The sequence below is a fragment of the Dama dama genome, chromosome 18 (assembly GCF_033118175.1).
Source record: "Dama dama isolate Ldn47 chromosome 18, ASM3311817v1, whole genome shotgun sequence".
NCBI classification, from domain to species: Eukaryota; Metazoa; Chordata; class Mammalia; order Artiodactyla; family Cervidae; genus Dama; species Dama dama.
In genome coordinates this window covers 114,666,501-114,684,669 of record NC_083698.1, presented here as the reverse complement: position 1 = coordinate 114,684,669, position 18,169 = coordinate 114,666,501, and the positions used below count along the sequence as shown (strand labels likewise).

Here is an 18,169-nt window from a genome sequence, read left to right as displayed (position 1 = left end):
CTTTTACTAATTGATTAAATAGAAACAGATCTCAAATAAAATAAAACATCAACCCAATGTTATAATAACACATGGAGTAAGAATATATAGATTTTTAAGGAAATTTTTAGCTTAAATCTCAAAATTATATTTTAAATTTTTAATATCAAAAGGAAAAGAACTTTAAAAAATGAAATCATACTCTCATAAAACATAAAATGAACACATAACAAAGATTTGTTAACTCACTTGTTAATGAATGAACTAGCAGTATGATATAATCAAACTAATGGATCATCTAATATATCCCCCTTACATTGTTCAGTCAGGAAAGAGAAATCAACTTAACAATGAAAGCAAAACTGTCTATTTTGCAATGGTCAGGGAAATCAATCAAATTTCCTCCAGACAACATTTTATTTCCATGGGCAACAGTTATTTGAATGCTATTTGTTTCCACAACTTAGTTTTAAAATACCAAAAGGCAGTAAAAGGCAAAAACCCAATAGAATTACAGGCCTGTGAAAAATTAATCAGTTGATCTAAAAAAGAATTGAAAATTTTTATTTGAGCTAAATAGGAGGATTATAACCTTGAAAGTGCATCTCAGAAAGCTCTGCAAGCAATTCCACCCATTAGAAGTCAAGGCACAGTTATACATATTCCTAAGGTTTTTTGAGAAAGAGGATTGTACACCACATGACTAATTATTGATAGTTTATACAATCCAGATATAAAGATCATCATGGTGAGTCACATGACACTTTAATAGCTCAAGAAAGAATGCTACCTTTTTGGGAGTTATCTTTCTGATACTAGGAGGAGGATGCTGTTTATGGTTGAGCAGGTATTCCTGGGCATGGGTGAGATTTAGTCCCTTCATAATGCAGATACACAATGCACAGTGCAGGCAGAGAGGAGCCAAAGCATTTTTATGCTTAATTTTTTCTTGTCTTACCATGAAATATGAATTTTATTTCACATGCATAACTCCAAAGAGAGTGCCACAGATAACACACAGGTTTCTACTGAAGACACCCAATAATATTTGTGTTACCTTTTAGTCTTTATAAGGCTTTTCCTGACAAAAGTTAAAATGTATTTAATAGCTATATATCAAAAGAATTACAGATACTTTATAAATAAAATACATTTCTTGATTGCAAGGACATTCAACCAGTCTTTCCTAAAGGAGATCAGTCCTGGGTGTTCATTGGAAGGACTGATGTTGAAGCTGAAACTCCAATACTTTGGCCACCTGATGTGAAGAGCTGACTCATTTTGAAAAGACCCTGAAGCTGGGAAAGATTGAGGGCAGGAGAAGAAGGGGATGACAGAGGATGAGATGGTTAGATGGCATCACTGACTCAATGGACAAGGGTTTGGGTGGACTCTGGGAGTTGGTGATGGACAGGGAGGCCTGGTGTGCTATGGTTCATGGGGTCACAAAGAGTCAGACACGACAGAGTGACTGAACTGAACTGAACTTAACATTTATTAAAGGGGAAACTATTTTCTCATTCATATTTTTACAAAGGAAAAAATGCAACTTTCTGCATCCATTAGAAACCTGACAAGAAACAGCATATCTAAAATGGAAGATTAAGAGTTTAATATGATAACCTATCAAGGTATGGATAAAATTGAGATAAGCTAATTGCAGATGATTCAACATCCAGAAGTTAGGAAGCCATCACCACAATAAGGCCTGGAAGATCAAGGGGAGAGAGATCTCTCAGAAACCCAGAGGTCCACCCAAGAGGGTGCAGCCTCAGTTAAAGGCACCCAACCATTGACAAACCACAACAGGAACCAGGACAGTAAACCCTGTGACATTTCTTCTTTTTTCCTCCTCTGCCCTCTAATATTCAGCTATACTACCTCTTGGCTTGGAGGTAAGGGAACTGATTGGAACAGACCAGGGAAGATACCTTCTCAGGGTGGAGAGACTGAGAAATCATAATGGGTAAAAAGAGTATATATAATTTTCATTCCAATCATTCATTCAATTTTTTTGAAGTAAAAGAGTAAACTCCATGTTGGGAGTTAGCTGGGAAAAAAAGAAAAACACAGGGTAAATAAGAATCTCCCAACTTATTTATTTACTTAATTTTATTGAACAGATAAAATGAGTCAGAGGGGCTTCCTAGGTGGTGCTAGTGGTAAAGAACCCACCTACCAATGCAGGAGACATAAGAGATGCAGGTTCAATCCCTGGGTCAGGAAGATCCCCTATAAGAGGGCATGGCAACCCTTTCCAGTACTCTTGCCTGGAGAATCCCATGGACGGAGGAGCCTGGTGGGCAGCTACAGTCCACAGGTCACAAAGAGTCAGACACAATGAAGGGACTGAGCACACATGAGTCAGACACTTAATCAAGTATACTGATAAATAAAAGTGTGAAAATGACAGGTACAGACCTTGTCCCTCACACTTATCTGAGTGATTTTTAATTGGAAGAGGTTAATGAATTAGATTTAACCTGTGTAAAAACAGCTTGCAGAAACAGAACAAATTTCTGTACAAGCAATTTTTTTTTAATATTTAAAGAAGAGATTCAATATTTCTTACTGGTTGGGGAGCAATCAGATTTATTGTATGGTGAGTTCTCTGAGCCTGAATGCCCCTCTAGCAAAGACCCAGGGGCCACTTGTTAGAAGATGTGGAAGAAGGCTCCAAGTGTCCTTGCTATCAGTTGAATTAAATGGCTTCAAAAGTTTGCTCTTTTATAAAGTAGAAAATGTAGTTTCTTTTTCAGCAGAGCATGGAGAAAAAGAGCATCTATTTGTAAAATGATTTGAACTGAATTTCTCATCATCTTACTATTGAAAACATTATCTTTACAGGCTAATTCTCCATCTCGGAATTGATCTTCGGCATTGAAACTGAAGAACATGAGATGAATGAGACCAAATTCATGACAATGGATTTGTACCATTTCCTCAGATATAGAGAATTCTATTTTCACTCTTACTTATCACCTACATTGTCACTGTCAAGGGAAACCTTCTCACTATGGTACTAAATCTGTGGCCAGACTTTGGACTTCACAATATATTTCTTCCTGGCCTCTGATCCTTGATAGATGCCTGCTATTCTTTTTCCATAATCCCAAAAATGCTAGCTGATTTGCTCTCTGATTCAAAAGCTGTCTCCTTCAGGGCCTGCATGGCACAGCTCTTTTTTGAACTTTTATTTCTTGCCAGCTTCAGAGACTGCCCTCCTTGCAGTTGTGCCTGTGACCACTACATGGCCATCTGCAGACCTCTGCACCATGTGCCCATCATGGACCACCGCACATGCTGCCTCCCGGTGGGCATGTGTCAGGCAAGGCTTTGCTCCACTCAGTTGGACAGATCCTAGTCACTCTCTGACTCCTGCTCCATGGCCCCAACCTCATGGATCATTCATGTGTGACATTTCCCCTGATACAACTTTCCTGCACTGACATGTTCCTCTTGGTTGCTCCATGGTGGGGTAACTCCTGTGATCATTTGCAACGTAGGTGGTATCCTACATGGTCATCCTGGACTCCTTGAAGACTCAGGGTTCTACAGGAAGGAGAAAAGCCCTGACTACCTGTAGCTCCCACACCACAACTGTTGCCTTGTTCTCTGTGCCCTGTATTGTTATGTGTCTGAAACAGGGGCTACTTTTCCCATGGACAAAGCCGTAGCAGTATTCTATACTCTTTTACTCCCAGATTAAATCCTATATCTACATGGTAAGGTATACAGAGTGCAAAAATGCCATTAGAATGTTATTAACCCAATGTAAAATTTCAGATTAGAAATGATCTAACATGAAGGGTTTAATTATTTCATGATCTTTACATTTTATATTTTATTACTAGAAGATTTTTCCCCTTCTTACCTGACACTAATAGCACCTCTGCGAGGTAGGTGTTATTTTGATTATTCCTATACTTTTCACCCAACACTAACAGTATCTCTGCAAGGTCAGATTATTATGATTATTCCCATTTCAGAGATGAAGAACAATAAAGTTCAAAAAAGTTAAACAGTTCACCCAGTGTCAGAGAAATATTTTTGTATCCTCATTCTCCTAAATTCAAATTTGATCATTTTTCAAGCATTTCACAGGATTTAAAAAAAAAGTCAGTGTCTCATTATAATCTCTTTCTTTTTAGTAATTAAAAATGTTTCTTTCTAATTACAAAGATGTATGTATACATAGTTGTATATATAGTTGTGTGTGTATACATAGTTGGTACTCAGAAATTTGTGTGATTTACCGGTATCTATGATGATGTGGAATGTAAAATAGAAAAAAAAAATACTTGTCATTACTCTCTTGACACACATCTTATATACTTAATATTTAAAATTGTATTGGGCTTATTGTTTTGTTAGGCTCAATTTGTCAGCTGTTGTAAGCTAGTTGTACTCTATCTAAACTGATGTAAAAATTTTAAAGTGTTTTCAAATACTCACAACTTTATATAATTAAAATTTAGTATTCTTATTTTATAGAAAAAATGAAAAATTAGAAAGATAGATAATTAGATCATAAAGCATGTAAGTCAGTTTTCAACCCAAATATTCTTACTCTACATCCTGTTAAGTTTGCACTAAACAGAACTCCTTAGGACTGGTATTTGCTTATGGTTTGGTATTTAAAAAATAATTTTGTTTATATACCATAGGAAGCAATATCCTATGAGGTTAACAATTAGTAGCAAGTAAAAGCAGGTGTTTTTCAAAAGCACACAGGAAAACGTGTTCATATAGCACTTCACCATTAGAAAGTTAGCTTTACACTTGGTTCCCTGAATCCGGAATCCTCTTGAAAACTGTTTTAGGAGATTATTTGTATGGGATATATAAAAAGAAAACAGGAATCATTACTACACAGTTGACTAAAGACTGCATTTCTCAGCTAAACAAATCATAACTTATAAGACTCTGTAATGAATGAATCCTGGAAGTTTTCAGAAATGAAGTTGCCTACCAAAATGCAGGGTGTGTATTTGTCATAGGTGTTTTTATAGTTTCCTCTTTTGACAGAAGATGCAGCCTCCCGCAACATGGATATCATATATTCTATTGAAGAAATCATTGGACTTCATGATGTAACAATGTTTAGCAAGCATATTATGGTTATGAGAATATGATGGAGAGTAAGATACTAGACTCAGGATCAGGAGACAAGAGTTTTATTTCTCACTATGCTATCATCTTCTTTAATTTATTTCTATAGGTAGTTTCTTTAGGTAAATTGGAGCATGCTTCCAAGTTCTGTGATTCTGCCCAAGGCAATATATTTATTGCCATAAATATTGCTGTATTGATTCTACTCAATTAGAAATAAACATGGAAAAGATATGAGAACACAGTCCAACTCTCAAAACTTTACCATTTCTTGTAAGCAACTATTATACTTGGTTATTATGAAATTAGTCCCTGAACCTATCAAAGGTCAAACTGTACCTCAGCTAGTTTCTGATAAACTGTAATAAGATCCATATATAATTTCTCCTACTTTCATTCTCGTTAATCATTCAAGTTTGAGAATCTGTGTTGCTATCTCTCTGAGGTTTTAGACCACTCTGTCCTTGGATTTGTATTCTGTAAACAGACTTTCCTGATAAGGATCCAGGAGCTCTTCTTTTGGAAAATCATTTTCATTGATAACCTTCACTGATTTAGACTTAACTCCACTCTCTCTGTGCTTCCCAGGTGACACTAGTTCTAAAGAATCTGCATACCAACGCAAGAGTAGCAAGAGATCCAAACTCAGTCTCTGGGTCAGGAAGATTCCCTGTAGGAGGAAAATGCAACCTAATCCAGTATTCTTGCCTAGAAAATTTCATGGGCAGAGAAACCTGGCTGGCTACAATCCATGGGGCTGCAAAGAGTCAGAAATGACTGAGCACACATGCACACACTGTCAACTCACATTTAAGGGCTTCTCTCGTGGCTCAAATGGTAAAGAATCCACCTGCAATGCAGGAGACCCAGGTTCAGTCCCTGGGTCAGGAAGATTCCCTGGAGAAAGGAATGGCTACCCACGTCAGTATTCTTGCCTGGGTAATTCCATGGACAGAGGAACCTGGTGGGCTACACACAGTTCATGGAGTCACAAGAGTTGGGCATGACTGAGCTACTGACACTTTCACTTTTTCTTTCTTTCCACTCTCTTTCCCTTTTATGCTTCACTAGGGTTTGGCGTGTTACACTAGACATGTGTAGGGATTCCAAAGCAATCCTTCCACCTAGAGCTGTAGCTATTTAGGTAGAAACTGGATGGATGACTTAATGGGCAATTGTGAATGGATTTCAGTCTTTTATGAAGTTGATAATGATGGTTTGAGTTAGTTTATTGTAATTCTCTGACCCCGACTCTGGCTTTCATTCCAGTATTGAAAGCCAAGATCAAGACATTTTCATGAAAACACTCCAGCAAAAACCTTATCCCTTATAGTTATGTAGATAGTTTAAAATCCTCATTCAGACTGACTTTGGCAACTGCTATCACAATATTAGTATAGCACTATAGTATTGGTGTGTCTAGTCAAATAGGTTTAGTCATATGGTTTCAATTTTATTAAACTCCTTTGCTTTATGACACAACCTGCTCAAAGTGACCACATTTTCTAGAGTCAGTTTATTAATGTATTTATATTTGGGCATGGTAAGTAAGATTGTTTCTATACAGGAATATTCCTGAGTTGAATTGAATTAAATATATTTACAAAATAATTTCTAATATTGGTTTTTATTTATTTTAGTATATAATAGTGAAAGCCTTACATTTGGTGGCAGCATAAACATGTCATGCCACTTCAGTAGTAAAACAATAATTTAATTATAAAAATCCTGACCCAGGACTTAGTGGCCTGGCTTCTTACTACTTCCTCTTGGCAAATGGCACTCTTACTCACTGTCTTATAGTCCCTTGCTATAAAGTGTGAATATTACTGCTTATTTTTTCTATTTCATATGGATATTGTACAGTTAAATTTAAAAAACTGAAATAAATGCATTTTATTATTTCTGAGTATAATTAAAGGATGGAATTGTTTTTCATTATTATCATGCTAACTTAATTCAAGAATTGGCACCAGAAAAATGAAGAAGTACTGTAAACTTGACTTCACAGGATAGGGTTCGTAATGATCCCTTAATATCTATATGAAAAAAAAATGCAAAAATTATGATTTGCATGAATGGTAGTAAAAATCCAAATAGTAATTCAAAATATTATAATAAAATGTTTAAAGCAGACAATTAGCCACCTGAATGCTTAACTAATATAATAACAACTATTTAGGCTTCATATTAAGCTCTTGCTCACTCAGTTGTGTCTGACTCTTTTCGACCTCATGGACTATATAGCCTGCTAGACTCCTCAGTCCATGGGACTTTTCCAGGCAAGAATACTTGGGTGGGTTGCCATTCCCTTCTCCAAGGGACCTTCTCGATTCAGGGACTGAACCTGAGTCCCTTGCATTGGCAGGCAGATTCTTTTACCACTTAGTCACCAGGGAAGCTGCCATATTAAGTTCGAATGTTATCAAATACCTAAATTAACAAGTGAACAACTTTTTTTCCCTCTTGCCATTGGGCTTTATCTTCATGTATACTCAAGAAGGACTTCAAAATTAAAGATGAATTTTATAAAAGTTCTCTGATGTTCAGTTAACTTACAGAAATTAATTGGGTTTTTGGCAAGGTCCGATAATGATGGAGAAATCCTCTCGAGGCCCTATTAGCCACAGCTAAGAAATTTTACAGAATCTGCAAGCATACAGGGTGGTACTTTCAAGGCTTATGCAAATGTCCCCTTTATAAATCAACAGAGACCCTTATTGTGACTGAGCTAGTTGGCACTTTTAAATCTTATAATTTTATTTCATTCTTTGTGAACTAACAGCTGCCTGGGGCCCAGACCATGGACCTATGTCAGATACACTCATAGGTGAGAATTTCTTTTCCAGGAAATGATATAATCATAGACTCTCAGGTTTAAATGAGTCTTACAAATATTATCAATCATCATCCTCACCTGTTATTTAAATCCATATATACATCAAGAGAGAGATACTCAAGTGTAATACCACTAACTTAGAAGTAAAGCTGTTTTGTACTCTTTTTTATTGGTATAATTTTAAATTAGTATTATACAAAATTAGGACTAAATTAGTCATAATAATTACAAAGTTAAAAATTGCATGTACAATGTTCTTCTCATTAGAGAATGTACCTATGATATTGTATAATTAAAAAAAGCTCTCTATTAAAAGCTACACATTAATCAGGAAATCCATTTCTCCAATGTTGAACATTCCCTGTCATTTCTAAAATTTCCATTTAATAATTGTGTTGGACATAGTTATAAATAATGATTTTTCTCCTTTAAAATCATTCTCCATTAGCATTTATTCCTAGAAAGGATACCATGGAACCAAAGATGAATGAAGCGGTAGTATCTATTTCTTCATATCTACTATCTAAAACACATTTATAATTATGTCATTCTTATTTTATACACACTATATCAACTTCTGGTCTGTTAGGGGAATCCCACATCAGAATTCAAGAATGAAATTAAGCTACTTCACTTTGTTTCCTCATAAGTACAAAATTTTCATTTTGGATAACAGGTAATAAAGGTCTATATCTGTTTATTTAGGAAAGGAAGTAATGTTTGCAGAATATATTTTATTGTATTTATGTTTTATCTTCTTTTTTCTTTGGGAAAATTATGTCCTTAAATTTCTCATTCTGTTAGTAACGTTGTGTCTTGTAAAGAGGAATGATGGATGATGGATGCTGTGGGAAGATGGAGAAGGACACGGAGACGCATGTAGCAGAAACAGAAAGGAGTGGGAAGCTTATTCCTACCATGGATGGATGCTTCACTGCTGTTTGGTAATGAAATTTCAGGAAGTAAAGACACTGATCAGAGACACTTTTTATGACTCTGTGTGAACAAAGATACATTAATATACATAGCAAGTATCCAATAAGTATGTGTTGAATAATTGAACTTGTAGTAGCTATTTATAACAATAGATTATATATGTGTTAGGCTATATAAATATGGATATATGTACAGTAAATTATCTATCTCTATCTTACCTTACAGATTATTTCCCCCTATTCTCTACATTAATTTTTAATAGCAATTAGACATGTACTTTAATATGGCAGTTCAACATTTTGTTTATAGTGATTATCATAGCATAATAAAAAGTGACATCAGAATATTTTATGTATATCCACATGCTTTAACCATTTTTTTAGCTTTATCAATCTCTAATATTCATTCTCCACATTAAATTTTTATTTTAAACTTTGGAAATAATGATTTTTTGCTAGAAAGATCCTCTTGTTCTGAAACATGGATGCAACAGGTGTTTTTTTAGTTCATGTGTATAGAAGGTATACATTTACTGAATATGTCTATGTTTAATTGTATGTGGAAGAGTCTTGAAAAATAAAAAAAAAATCAATTAAAATGCCTTAATTACTTTGAAAATAAAATGACCCAGGAACATACTATTTCCAAGAGGCAACTAAATATGTTCATAATTACCCCATACCATGTGTTAGAAACTATACAAGGGGAGTGCAGCTTCCTTTCAAGCATTTACTTCAGTTTCTCATTAAGTAGAAAGTGACGATAAATAGAGCAGGAGAAAAAGAACACTTGATTTTCTCCTGTTTATGGTCTCAGAATGCAGACATATTTCACCCATGGCAAATGGCAACTTGCCAAGCATTTATTCATCACCTAATAGGTTCAGACACTGCAGACATCATGCTAAGTGCTATGTGTTCAGTCACCAGAGACAGCAGTGACTTATGCACATGCCCTAAGCTCCCTAATATTATAGATATTTATTAACAGTGTCTTTCCTTCCACATATACAGCTGAGGGTTCAAGTGTGAGTTGTCATGGAGAAGGAACAATTCTCACCTCTTTGAGGCAGTTCTAAACTTATAAGGGTTAGTCACTAAGTTGTGTCTGACACTTGCGACCCCATAGACTGTAGCCCACCAGGTTCTTCTGTCCATGGGATTTTCCAGGCAGGAATACTGGAGTAGGTTGCCATTTCCTTCTACAAAACTTATAAGATATAACTGAAAATTTCAATTTGTAATCTCATAGACAAAAAGGAGGTCTCAAAAGCATGGGCTGTAAAGATGACTTTGCAGAATCAAATGGACTTGGAATCAGAATGAAACCCCAGATCTCATGTAGATAACCCAGTATTTTCTTTGTAAATTACACATCAAATATTGCCCTATAGCTATTTTACAGATGACTAACTCTATGTGTCTGAAGGGATAGAAAGCATCACAGAAAAAGTAAGAAAGATTTGAAACAAGCACAGAAGCAAAGTGCCAAGGACAAGCTCAACAGTTACAGTGCCTGCAGTTTTTGTTGTTGTTTTGTTGTTTCCCTAAGAAATTCAGGCTAAATTATTTCATGATTAATAAATATCATTCTTTATTCTTTGTAGGTAACCTAGTCCCCAGGAAAGTGTTACTTCCTAAATAGATGTCTCGATGCCTCCCAACAATGTGACTGAATTTGTTCTCCTGGGACTCACACAGAATCCACACTTGCAGAAAATGCTGTTCATTGTCTTTTTGCTCATTTTCCTGTTTACCGTGTTGGCCAACCTGCTCATTGTCATCACCATCTCCCTCAGTCCCACACTTTCTGCTCCCATGTACTTCTTTCTCATGCACTTGTCCTTCATAGATGCCTCCTTCAGCCCTGTCACCATCCCCAAAATAATCACTGACCTGCTGCACTGGAGGAGAACCATCTCCTGGGGTGGCTGCCTGACTCAGCTCTTCATGGAGCACTTCCTGGGAGCGTCAGAGACCATTGTTCTCACTGTCATGGCCTATGACCGCTACGTGGCCATCTGCAAGCCTCTGCACTACACGGCCATCATGCGACAGGGGCTCTGCCAGCTCCTGGTGGTGGTGGCTTGGACTGGGGGGATCCTGCATGCCACTGTGCAGATTTTTTTCACCATGGACTTGACCTTCTGTGGCTCAAATCTTATTGACCACTTTATGTGTGATTTCTTCTCACTGTTAAAACTATCCTGCAGCCACACCTACACACTTGGAATTGTGGTGGCAGCTAACACAGGGGGCATGTGCTTTCTCATCTTTGTCCTGCTTCTCATCTCCTACATAGTCATCCTGAACTCCCTGAAATTCCACGGCTCTAAAGGACGATGCAAAGCCCTCTCTACATGTGGCTCCCACTTTACAGTAGTGGTGCTCTTTTTTGCCCCTTGTATATTCACCTACATGCGTCCTGTGGCTACTTACCCTGTGGACAAATTTGTGGCTATGTTCTTTGCAATCCTCACTCCCATGTTAAATCCTATCATATACACAGTTAGAAATGCAGAGGTGAAAAATGCAGTGAAAGTTTTGCTGACTAGGAGAGTAACTTAGGCTGTTCATGGTGCCTAGAAAGTGATGAGTTAAATACTTAGGAAGGGTTATACCTGTTGTAAAGTTAGAATGCAATCTAAGAAACTTTCCATGTCATTAACAAAAACAATAAAGGAAAAAGACCCAGAAACTAGCAACTGTTGTTTATTTAATATTGATATCTTTAATGTACTTTCCCAATGTTTCAGCGTTCATGATTATAACTTCAGAATCAGCAATGGAAAGAAGAGCTATAAACCCCCAGTTTGGTGATTGTAGAATATGTTTTCTCCAGAGCCTCACTGGTACTTTACCAAGTTCTTCATATATGTCTTTGGATGAAATGGGCGTTTTCACAGGACTGTGATGGCAGAACTCCTATGTTTGCTTACCCTGTGGTAGCAAAAACAAGGGATAGAAATTCTTAGGTAGATACACAATGGAGAGACAGTTGCGTGTAGGAATAACACCTGAATTTTGATTTGCACTATGAATTTACCCAAAGCAAAATGAGTGACACCCACAAAAGGAAGAAATAATAATCCATAGTCTATAATTATTAAAACAAAAAATGCAGCAGAAAATTTGAAATTACTCTTAATTTACTCTATTTTCTTCAATAAGCTTATGGTTCACAGATTTTCTTGAATATAAAGAAAATATTCTCATTTCCCAGATCAAGACTTGAAGAACCATTTTTAAAAAGTGTAAGCATCTTTCACTAATATCAAGACAAAAATTTATGATTTAGTTCCAAAGTTGTAGCTCTTTTAGGTCTGATATGCATATTTACATGAAAGAACCTCTTCTTATGTATCAGACACATTCACTTCAGTTGACTTATACATGTACTAAACTAGTGGTTCAATTATCATTATCATTATCATTATCTCCACTTAACAGAGAAGCAAATTGAAGATGAGAGGTTTAGTAATTTACTAGCTTCACATCACATGTTTTCCCCCCATAAAGTGGGTCAGGAGCTATTACACTGGAATTCAACTTCCTTGGCTGCTGCTGTTTAGTCCCTAAGTCATGTCTGACTCTTTGCGACCCTGTGGACTGCAGCCTGCCAGGCTCCTGTGTCCATGGGATTTCCCAGGCTAGAATATTGGAGTGGGTTGCCATATCCTTCCTCAGGGGATCTTCCCAACCCAAAGATTGAACCCACATCTTCTGTTTGGCAGGAGGATTCTTTACCATTGGGCCACTGGGAAGCCAACAGCTTCCTTACAAACTTCCAATCTAGGGCATAAAAGTCAGTCTTAGTTTCTTACAAATGAAACACGATTGTCTATAGCATGCTTGGATCTATAGATAAGAAAATTGCCTGCAGTCTTAATGATTCACTTTGTCCTTCAAGAAAATGGTGCCCAATTTGTTTCATGCTTCTCTCAGATGCAGCATTATATACTTCAGCAGTACAAGTTTCTGGTTTTTTGTTTGTTTGTTTGTTTGTTTTTTCTTTTTTGAAAATTAAAGGCATGCCACATTACTTTTACAAACAACCAGCATTGCTATAGTAATGGTAACCTATTATGGAAAATGATCCAAAAAAGAACACACATACTAAATCACACACATATGTGTTCTTTTTCAGACTCTCTCTCTCTCTCTCCCCCCATATATATATATATATATATATATATATATATATATATATATATATATATATATAAACCACTTTACCACTTTAGTGCACAGCTGAAAGTAACATAGCATTGTAAATCAACTATACTTCAATAAAAGATGGAAAAATATTGCAGAAGCACACCAGCTTCAGTATGATAATGGATTTCTTTTTATAAAATAAAAATCCCCTTTTGATTTATTTCCATTAGTGAAAACAAGTACAAATGTTGGTCTTCGTAAAAGCCAACTGTCTCAGGTGAACTTTCCGAAAATGGGGGAAACCTGCCATGCTCCTTTATGCAGGTGAACAATGCACAGTGATTCTACCTTATTCTACATTATTAATAAGCCTTTATAAGTCTAAGATTCTCTGGCTAGAGCACTCCAACACATATTACTTCTCAATGAATGCCACTTTCTCAAATATAGTGATTAACTGGAGCTATTTTGTCAATAATCTAGACATTTAGTAATGTCTGAGCATGGTACAGCAGTGCTTGTGTTTACAGAGTTATGCATGGTTGTCTCCCATTCATTAGAAACAGAACTTTTCTCACAATATCTAAGCCTGGAAAATTATATAATTAGCACTTAATCTATTTAAAAGGTTACATTTGAATTTGCTAATGATAATTAAACCTTTCAACAAAATTAAGAGGAAATGATATGCAGCTCATTCTGCCTTGTGACTAATAGAGAGGAGATGAGAGTTATTCAGATGTTGCTGTTCAGTTGTGAAGTTGTGTCTGATTCTTTGTGACCCCATGTGCTGCAGCACACCAGATTTCTCTGTCCTTCACTATCTCCCAGAGTTTGTTCAAACTCATGTCCATTGAGTCAGTGATGCCATCCTACCATCTCATCCTCTGTCATCCCCATCTCCTCCTGCCCTCAAACTTTCCCAATATCAGAGTCTTTTCTAATGAGTTGGCTCGTCACATCAGGTGGACAAATTATTGAAGCTTCAGCTTCATCATCAATCCTTCCAATGAATATTCAAGATTGATTTCCCCCTTTAGGACTGACGGGTTTGATGTCTTTGCAGTCCAAGGGACTTTCAAGAGTTTTCTCCAGCACTACAGTTTAAAAGTGTCAATTCTTCAGCACTCAGCCTTCTATATGGTTGAAATCTCACATCCATATGTGACAACTGGAAAAACCATAGCTTTGGCTATATGGACCTTTGTTGCAAAGTGATGTCTCTGATTTTTAAAACATTGTCTAGATTTGTCATAGCTTTTCTTCCAAGGAGCAAGCATCATTTAATTTCATGACTGCAATCACCATTATAAGTCATCATGAGCAGTCATTATTAGCAGTCATCATGGCTGCAATGATTTTTAAACCCAAGAAAATAAAATCTGACAGTTTCCACATTTTCCCCATCTATTTGCCATGAAGTAATGGGACCAGAGGCTGTGATCTTACTCTTCTGAATGTATAATGTTAAGCCAGCTTTTTCCACTCTTCTTCCACCCATATCAAAAGGCTCTTTAGTTCCTTTTCACTTTCTGCCGTTAGAGTGGTATTATCTGCATATCTGTGGTTGTTGATATCTCCCCTGAAAATCTTGATTTCAGCTTGTGATTCATCCAGCCCAGCATTTCATATGATGCACTCTGCACAGAAGTTCAATAAGCAGCATGACAATATATAGCCTTGAATGGCTCTTTTCCCACCTTAGAACCAGTCAAATTTTCCATTTCCAGTTCTATTTCTTTTTATTATTATTATTATTTTTATTAGTTGGAGGCCAATTACTTCACAACATTGGAGTGGGTTTTGTCATACATTGACATGAATCAGCCATGGAGTTACATGTATTCCCCATCCTGATCCCCCCTCCCACCTCCCTCTCCACCCGATTCTTCTGGGTCTTCCCAGTGCACCAGGCCCGAGCACTTGTCTCATGCATCCCACCTGGGCTGGTGCTCTGTTTCACTATAGATAATATACATGCTGTTCTCTCGAAACATCCCACCCTTGCCTTCTCCCATGGAGTCCAAAAGTCTGTTCTGTACATCTGTGTCTCTTTTTCTGTTTTGCATATAGGGTTATCATTACCATCTTTCTAAATTCCATATATGTGTGTTAGTATGCTGTAATGATCTTTATCTTTCTGGCTTACTTCACTCTGTATAATGGGCTCCAGTTTCTTCCATCTCATTAGAACTGATTCAAAATAATTCTTTTTAACGCCTGAGTAATATTTCATGATGTATATGTACCACAGCTTCCTTATCCATTCTTCTGCTGATGGGCATCTAGGTTGCTTCCATATCCTGGCTATTATAAATAGTGCTGTGGTGAACATTGGGGTGCACGTGTCTCTTTCAGATCTGGTTTCCTCAGTGTGTATGCCCAGAAGTGGGATTGCTGGGCCATATGGCAGTTCTATTTCCAGTTTTTTAAGAAATCTCCACACTGTTTTCCATAGTGGTTGTACTAGTTTGCATTCCCACCACCAGTGTAAGAGGGTTCCCTTTTCTCCACACCCTCTCCAGCATTTATTGCTTGTAGACTTTTGGATAGCAGCCATTCTGACTGGCGTGTAATGGTACCTCATTGTGGTTTTGATTTGCATTTCTCTGATAATGAGTGATGTTGAGCATCTTTTCATGTGTTTGTTAGCCAGCCACCTGTATGTCTTCTTTGGAGAAATGTCTGTTTAGTTCTTTGGCCCATTTTTTGATTGGGTCATTTATTTTTCTGGAATTGAGCTGCAGGAGTTGCTTGTATATTTTTGAGGTTAATCCTTTGTCTGTTGCTTCATTTGCTATTATTTTCTCCCAATCTGAGAGCTGTCTTTTCACCTTGCTTATAGTTTCCTTTCTTGTGCAAAAGTTTTTAAGTTTTATTAGGTCCCATTTGTTTATTTTTGCTTTTATTTCCAATATTCTGGGAGGTGGGTCACAGAGGATCCTGCTGTGATTTATGTTGGAGAGTGTTTTGCCTATGTTCTCCTCTAGGAGTTTTATAGTTTCTGGTCTTATATTTACAGCTTTAATCCATTTTGAGTTTATTTTTGTGTATGGTGTTAGAAAGTATTCTAGTTTCATTCTTTTACAAGTGGTTGACCAGTTTTCCCAGCACCACTTGTTGAGGAGGTTGTCTTTTTTCCATTGTATATCCTTGCCTCCTTTGTCGAAGATAAGGTGTCCATAGGTTTGTGGATTTATCTCTTGGCTTTCTATTCTGTTCCACTGGTCTATATTTCTGTCTTTGTGCCAGTACCATACTGTCTTGATGACTGTGGCTTTGTAGTAGAGTCTGAAGTCAGGCAGGTTGATTCCTCCAGTTCCATTCTTCTTTCTGTGGAAATAAGCAATTTTTAAAAAGTAAGACATGGTGTATAATAAGATTAGCCTTTGTAGTAATCTTGCATAGACCCATAGGGATTGTCTGCTCTAAAGTAAGGACTAGAATTTAGTCAACGTGTTACTGTACTTTCTGAGGTCATTCCTCTCTCTCTTTCATCCAAGGGAAGAAAGGACAAAACAAAGCAAAAAAGAAAAGGAGAGGGAAAAGATTAATCACTGTGGCTTTTCCCATTTCTAACCAACACCTTAATACTAGATAATGCAGTACCGGGGGGAAAAATGTATAAATTGGATAATTAAGAATGAAACATTTGTTAAATATATATTATGTATTGTGATAAAAAATGACAGGCTTTGGAGGAAATATTCTAGGAGAGGAGAATGATGGAAAAGTATCCATAACATTCTCAGTGTTGTAACATTAGAGAAGTCTTGCATCATTAGTCTGATAACCCCCAAGAGATAAATAAAAGAAGTAACCTTCAAAACTATGTATATGCTCACTATAATTTTATTTGCTTTATTTTTACAATTATGACTACAAACCCACTGGCTGCTGCACAGTGCATGAGGGAGTTTTTCCCTCTGGTTCTTTTGTACCTTTTAATCAAATTGAACATATCTCTAGCAATGTTTTCCTAAGTTACTTTTGATGGAAGATTCACAGGAGCTTAAGAGGTATTCCATATTTATTTGCTGTTTCATAGCACACTCACAGAAAAATAAAAGGAACTGGGCTAAAGAATTATAGTACTTCAAAAAAATGTAAAATCCCACAGGTAAGCATTGTTATATATATATATGGGGGGGGGGGAACATATGTGTGTGTGTGTGTGTGTGTGCATGTCATTTAATTGAGAAAAATAATTGAGGTAGATGTTGAGAAAGTAATTGGGAGTTTGAACAGCATTTTATTTTTACAAAAATCTTTGTTCATAGTAAATTCAATCTACTGCTGCTCAGCATTATTAGTTCCACTTAGTAGTTGAAAAAGGAGGCTTAAAAAATAAAATAGAAAGAAAGAAAAAGGAGGCTTAGAATGAACTGCTTACAGCAGGATACGAGAGCCTTGATGTGCACGCTCAGTAGCTCAGGCATGTTTGACTCTTTGCAATGCCGTGGACTGTAGCCCACCAGGCTCTTCTGTCCATGGCATTTTCCATGCAAAAGTGCTACAGTGAGTTGCCATTTCCTACTCCAGGAGATTTTCCCAACCCAGGGATCAAACCAATGTCTCTTATGTCTCCTGCATTGGCCGGTGGGTTCTTTACCACTAGGGCCACCTGTGAAGCCTGAATCCTCATCTTCATAATCATTAGATGAGTCATCTGTCTAATGATTCATATTGTTCCCTGCTTATGCCATTAAAATAATGTATTGAAATTAAGAGTCCTTTAAATAAAATATATTTTCACTGGAAGACATCTGATTATGGGTAAAAGATGACGGTTTCACCATATTCAATATCTGCTCTTAGCTGTATTGCATCAAAGTGGTGGCGCTATTCAAAATATGTATTTCAATAAGCAGATCATCTCTTAATCACATTGAGTTCTTCAATATGTCTACAGATAACAACCAAGTCTCCAGAGTGTTTCTGGTGTTACAATAGTGACCTCTAAAATATTATTTAGAATGATTAATAAAAGGAGAATACTTTATGTAATAATAACTTCTCTTCCTATATTTAGACAGCCACTAATTTTGCCTCAAGTTCATTTTCTGTATGTCCATAGTGAAAAGAAGGAGAGTCATTGAAACTGTTAAAAAATAGTTAGGACTGTGCCTGACATAATTAAGAACCT

General features: G+C 36.6%; 1 protein-coding gene across 1 annotated transcript; it reads left to right on the top strand.

Moving 5' to 3' along the window:
• The first annotated feature begins 7,902 nt into the window (after positions 1 to 7,902).
• LOC133073121 (olfactory receptor 4C3D-like) lies at positions 7,903 to 11,433 on the top strand. The gene is made up of 2 exons (XM_061166587.1): positions 7,903 to 7,921; positions 10,511 to 11,433. Exons 1-2 carry the CDS (start codon positions 7,903 to 7,905, stop codon positions 11,431 to 11,433), a joined length of 942 nt encoding a protein of 313 aa, XP_061022570.1.
• Positions 11,434 to 18,169: the final 6,736 nt, after the last annotated feature.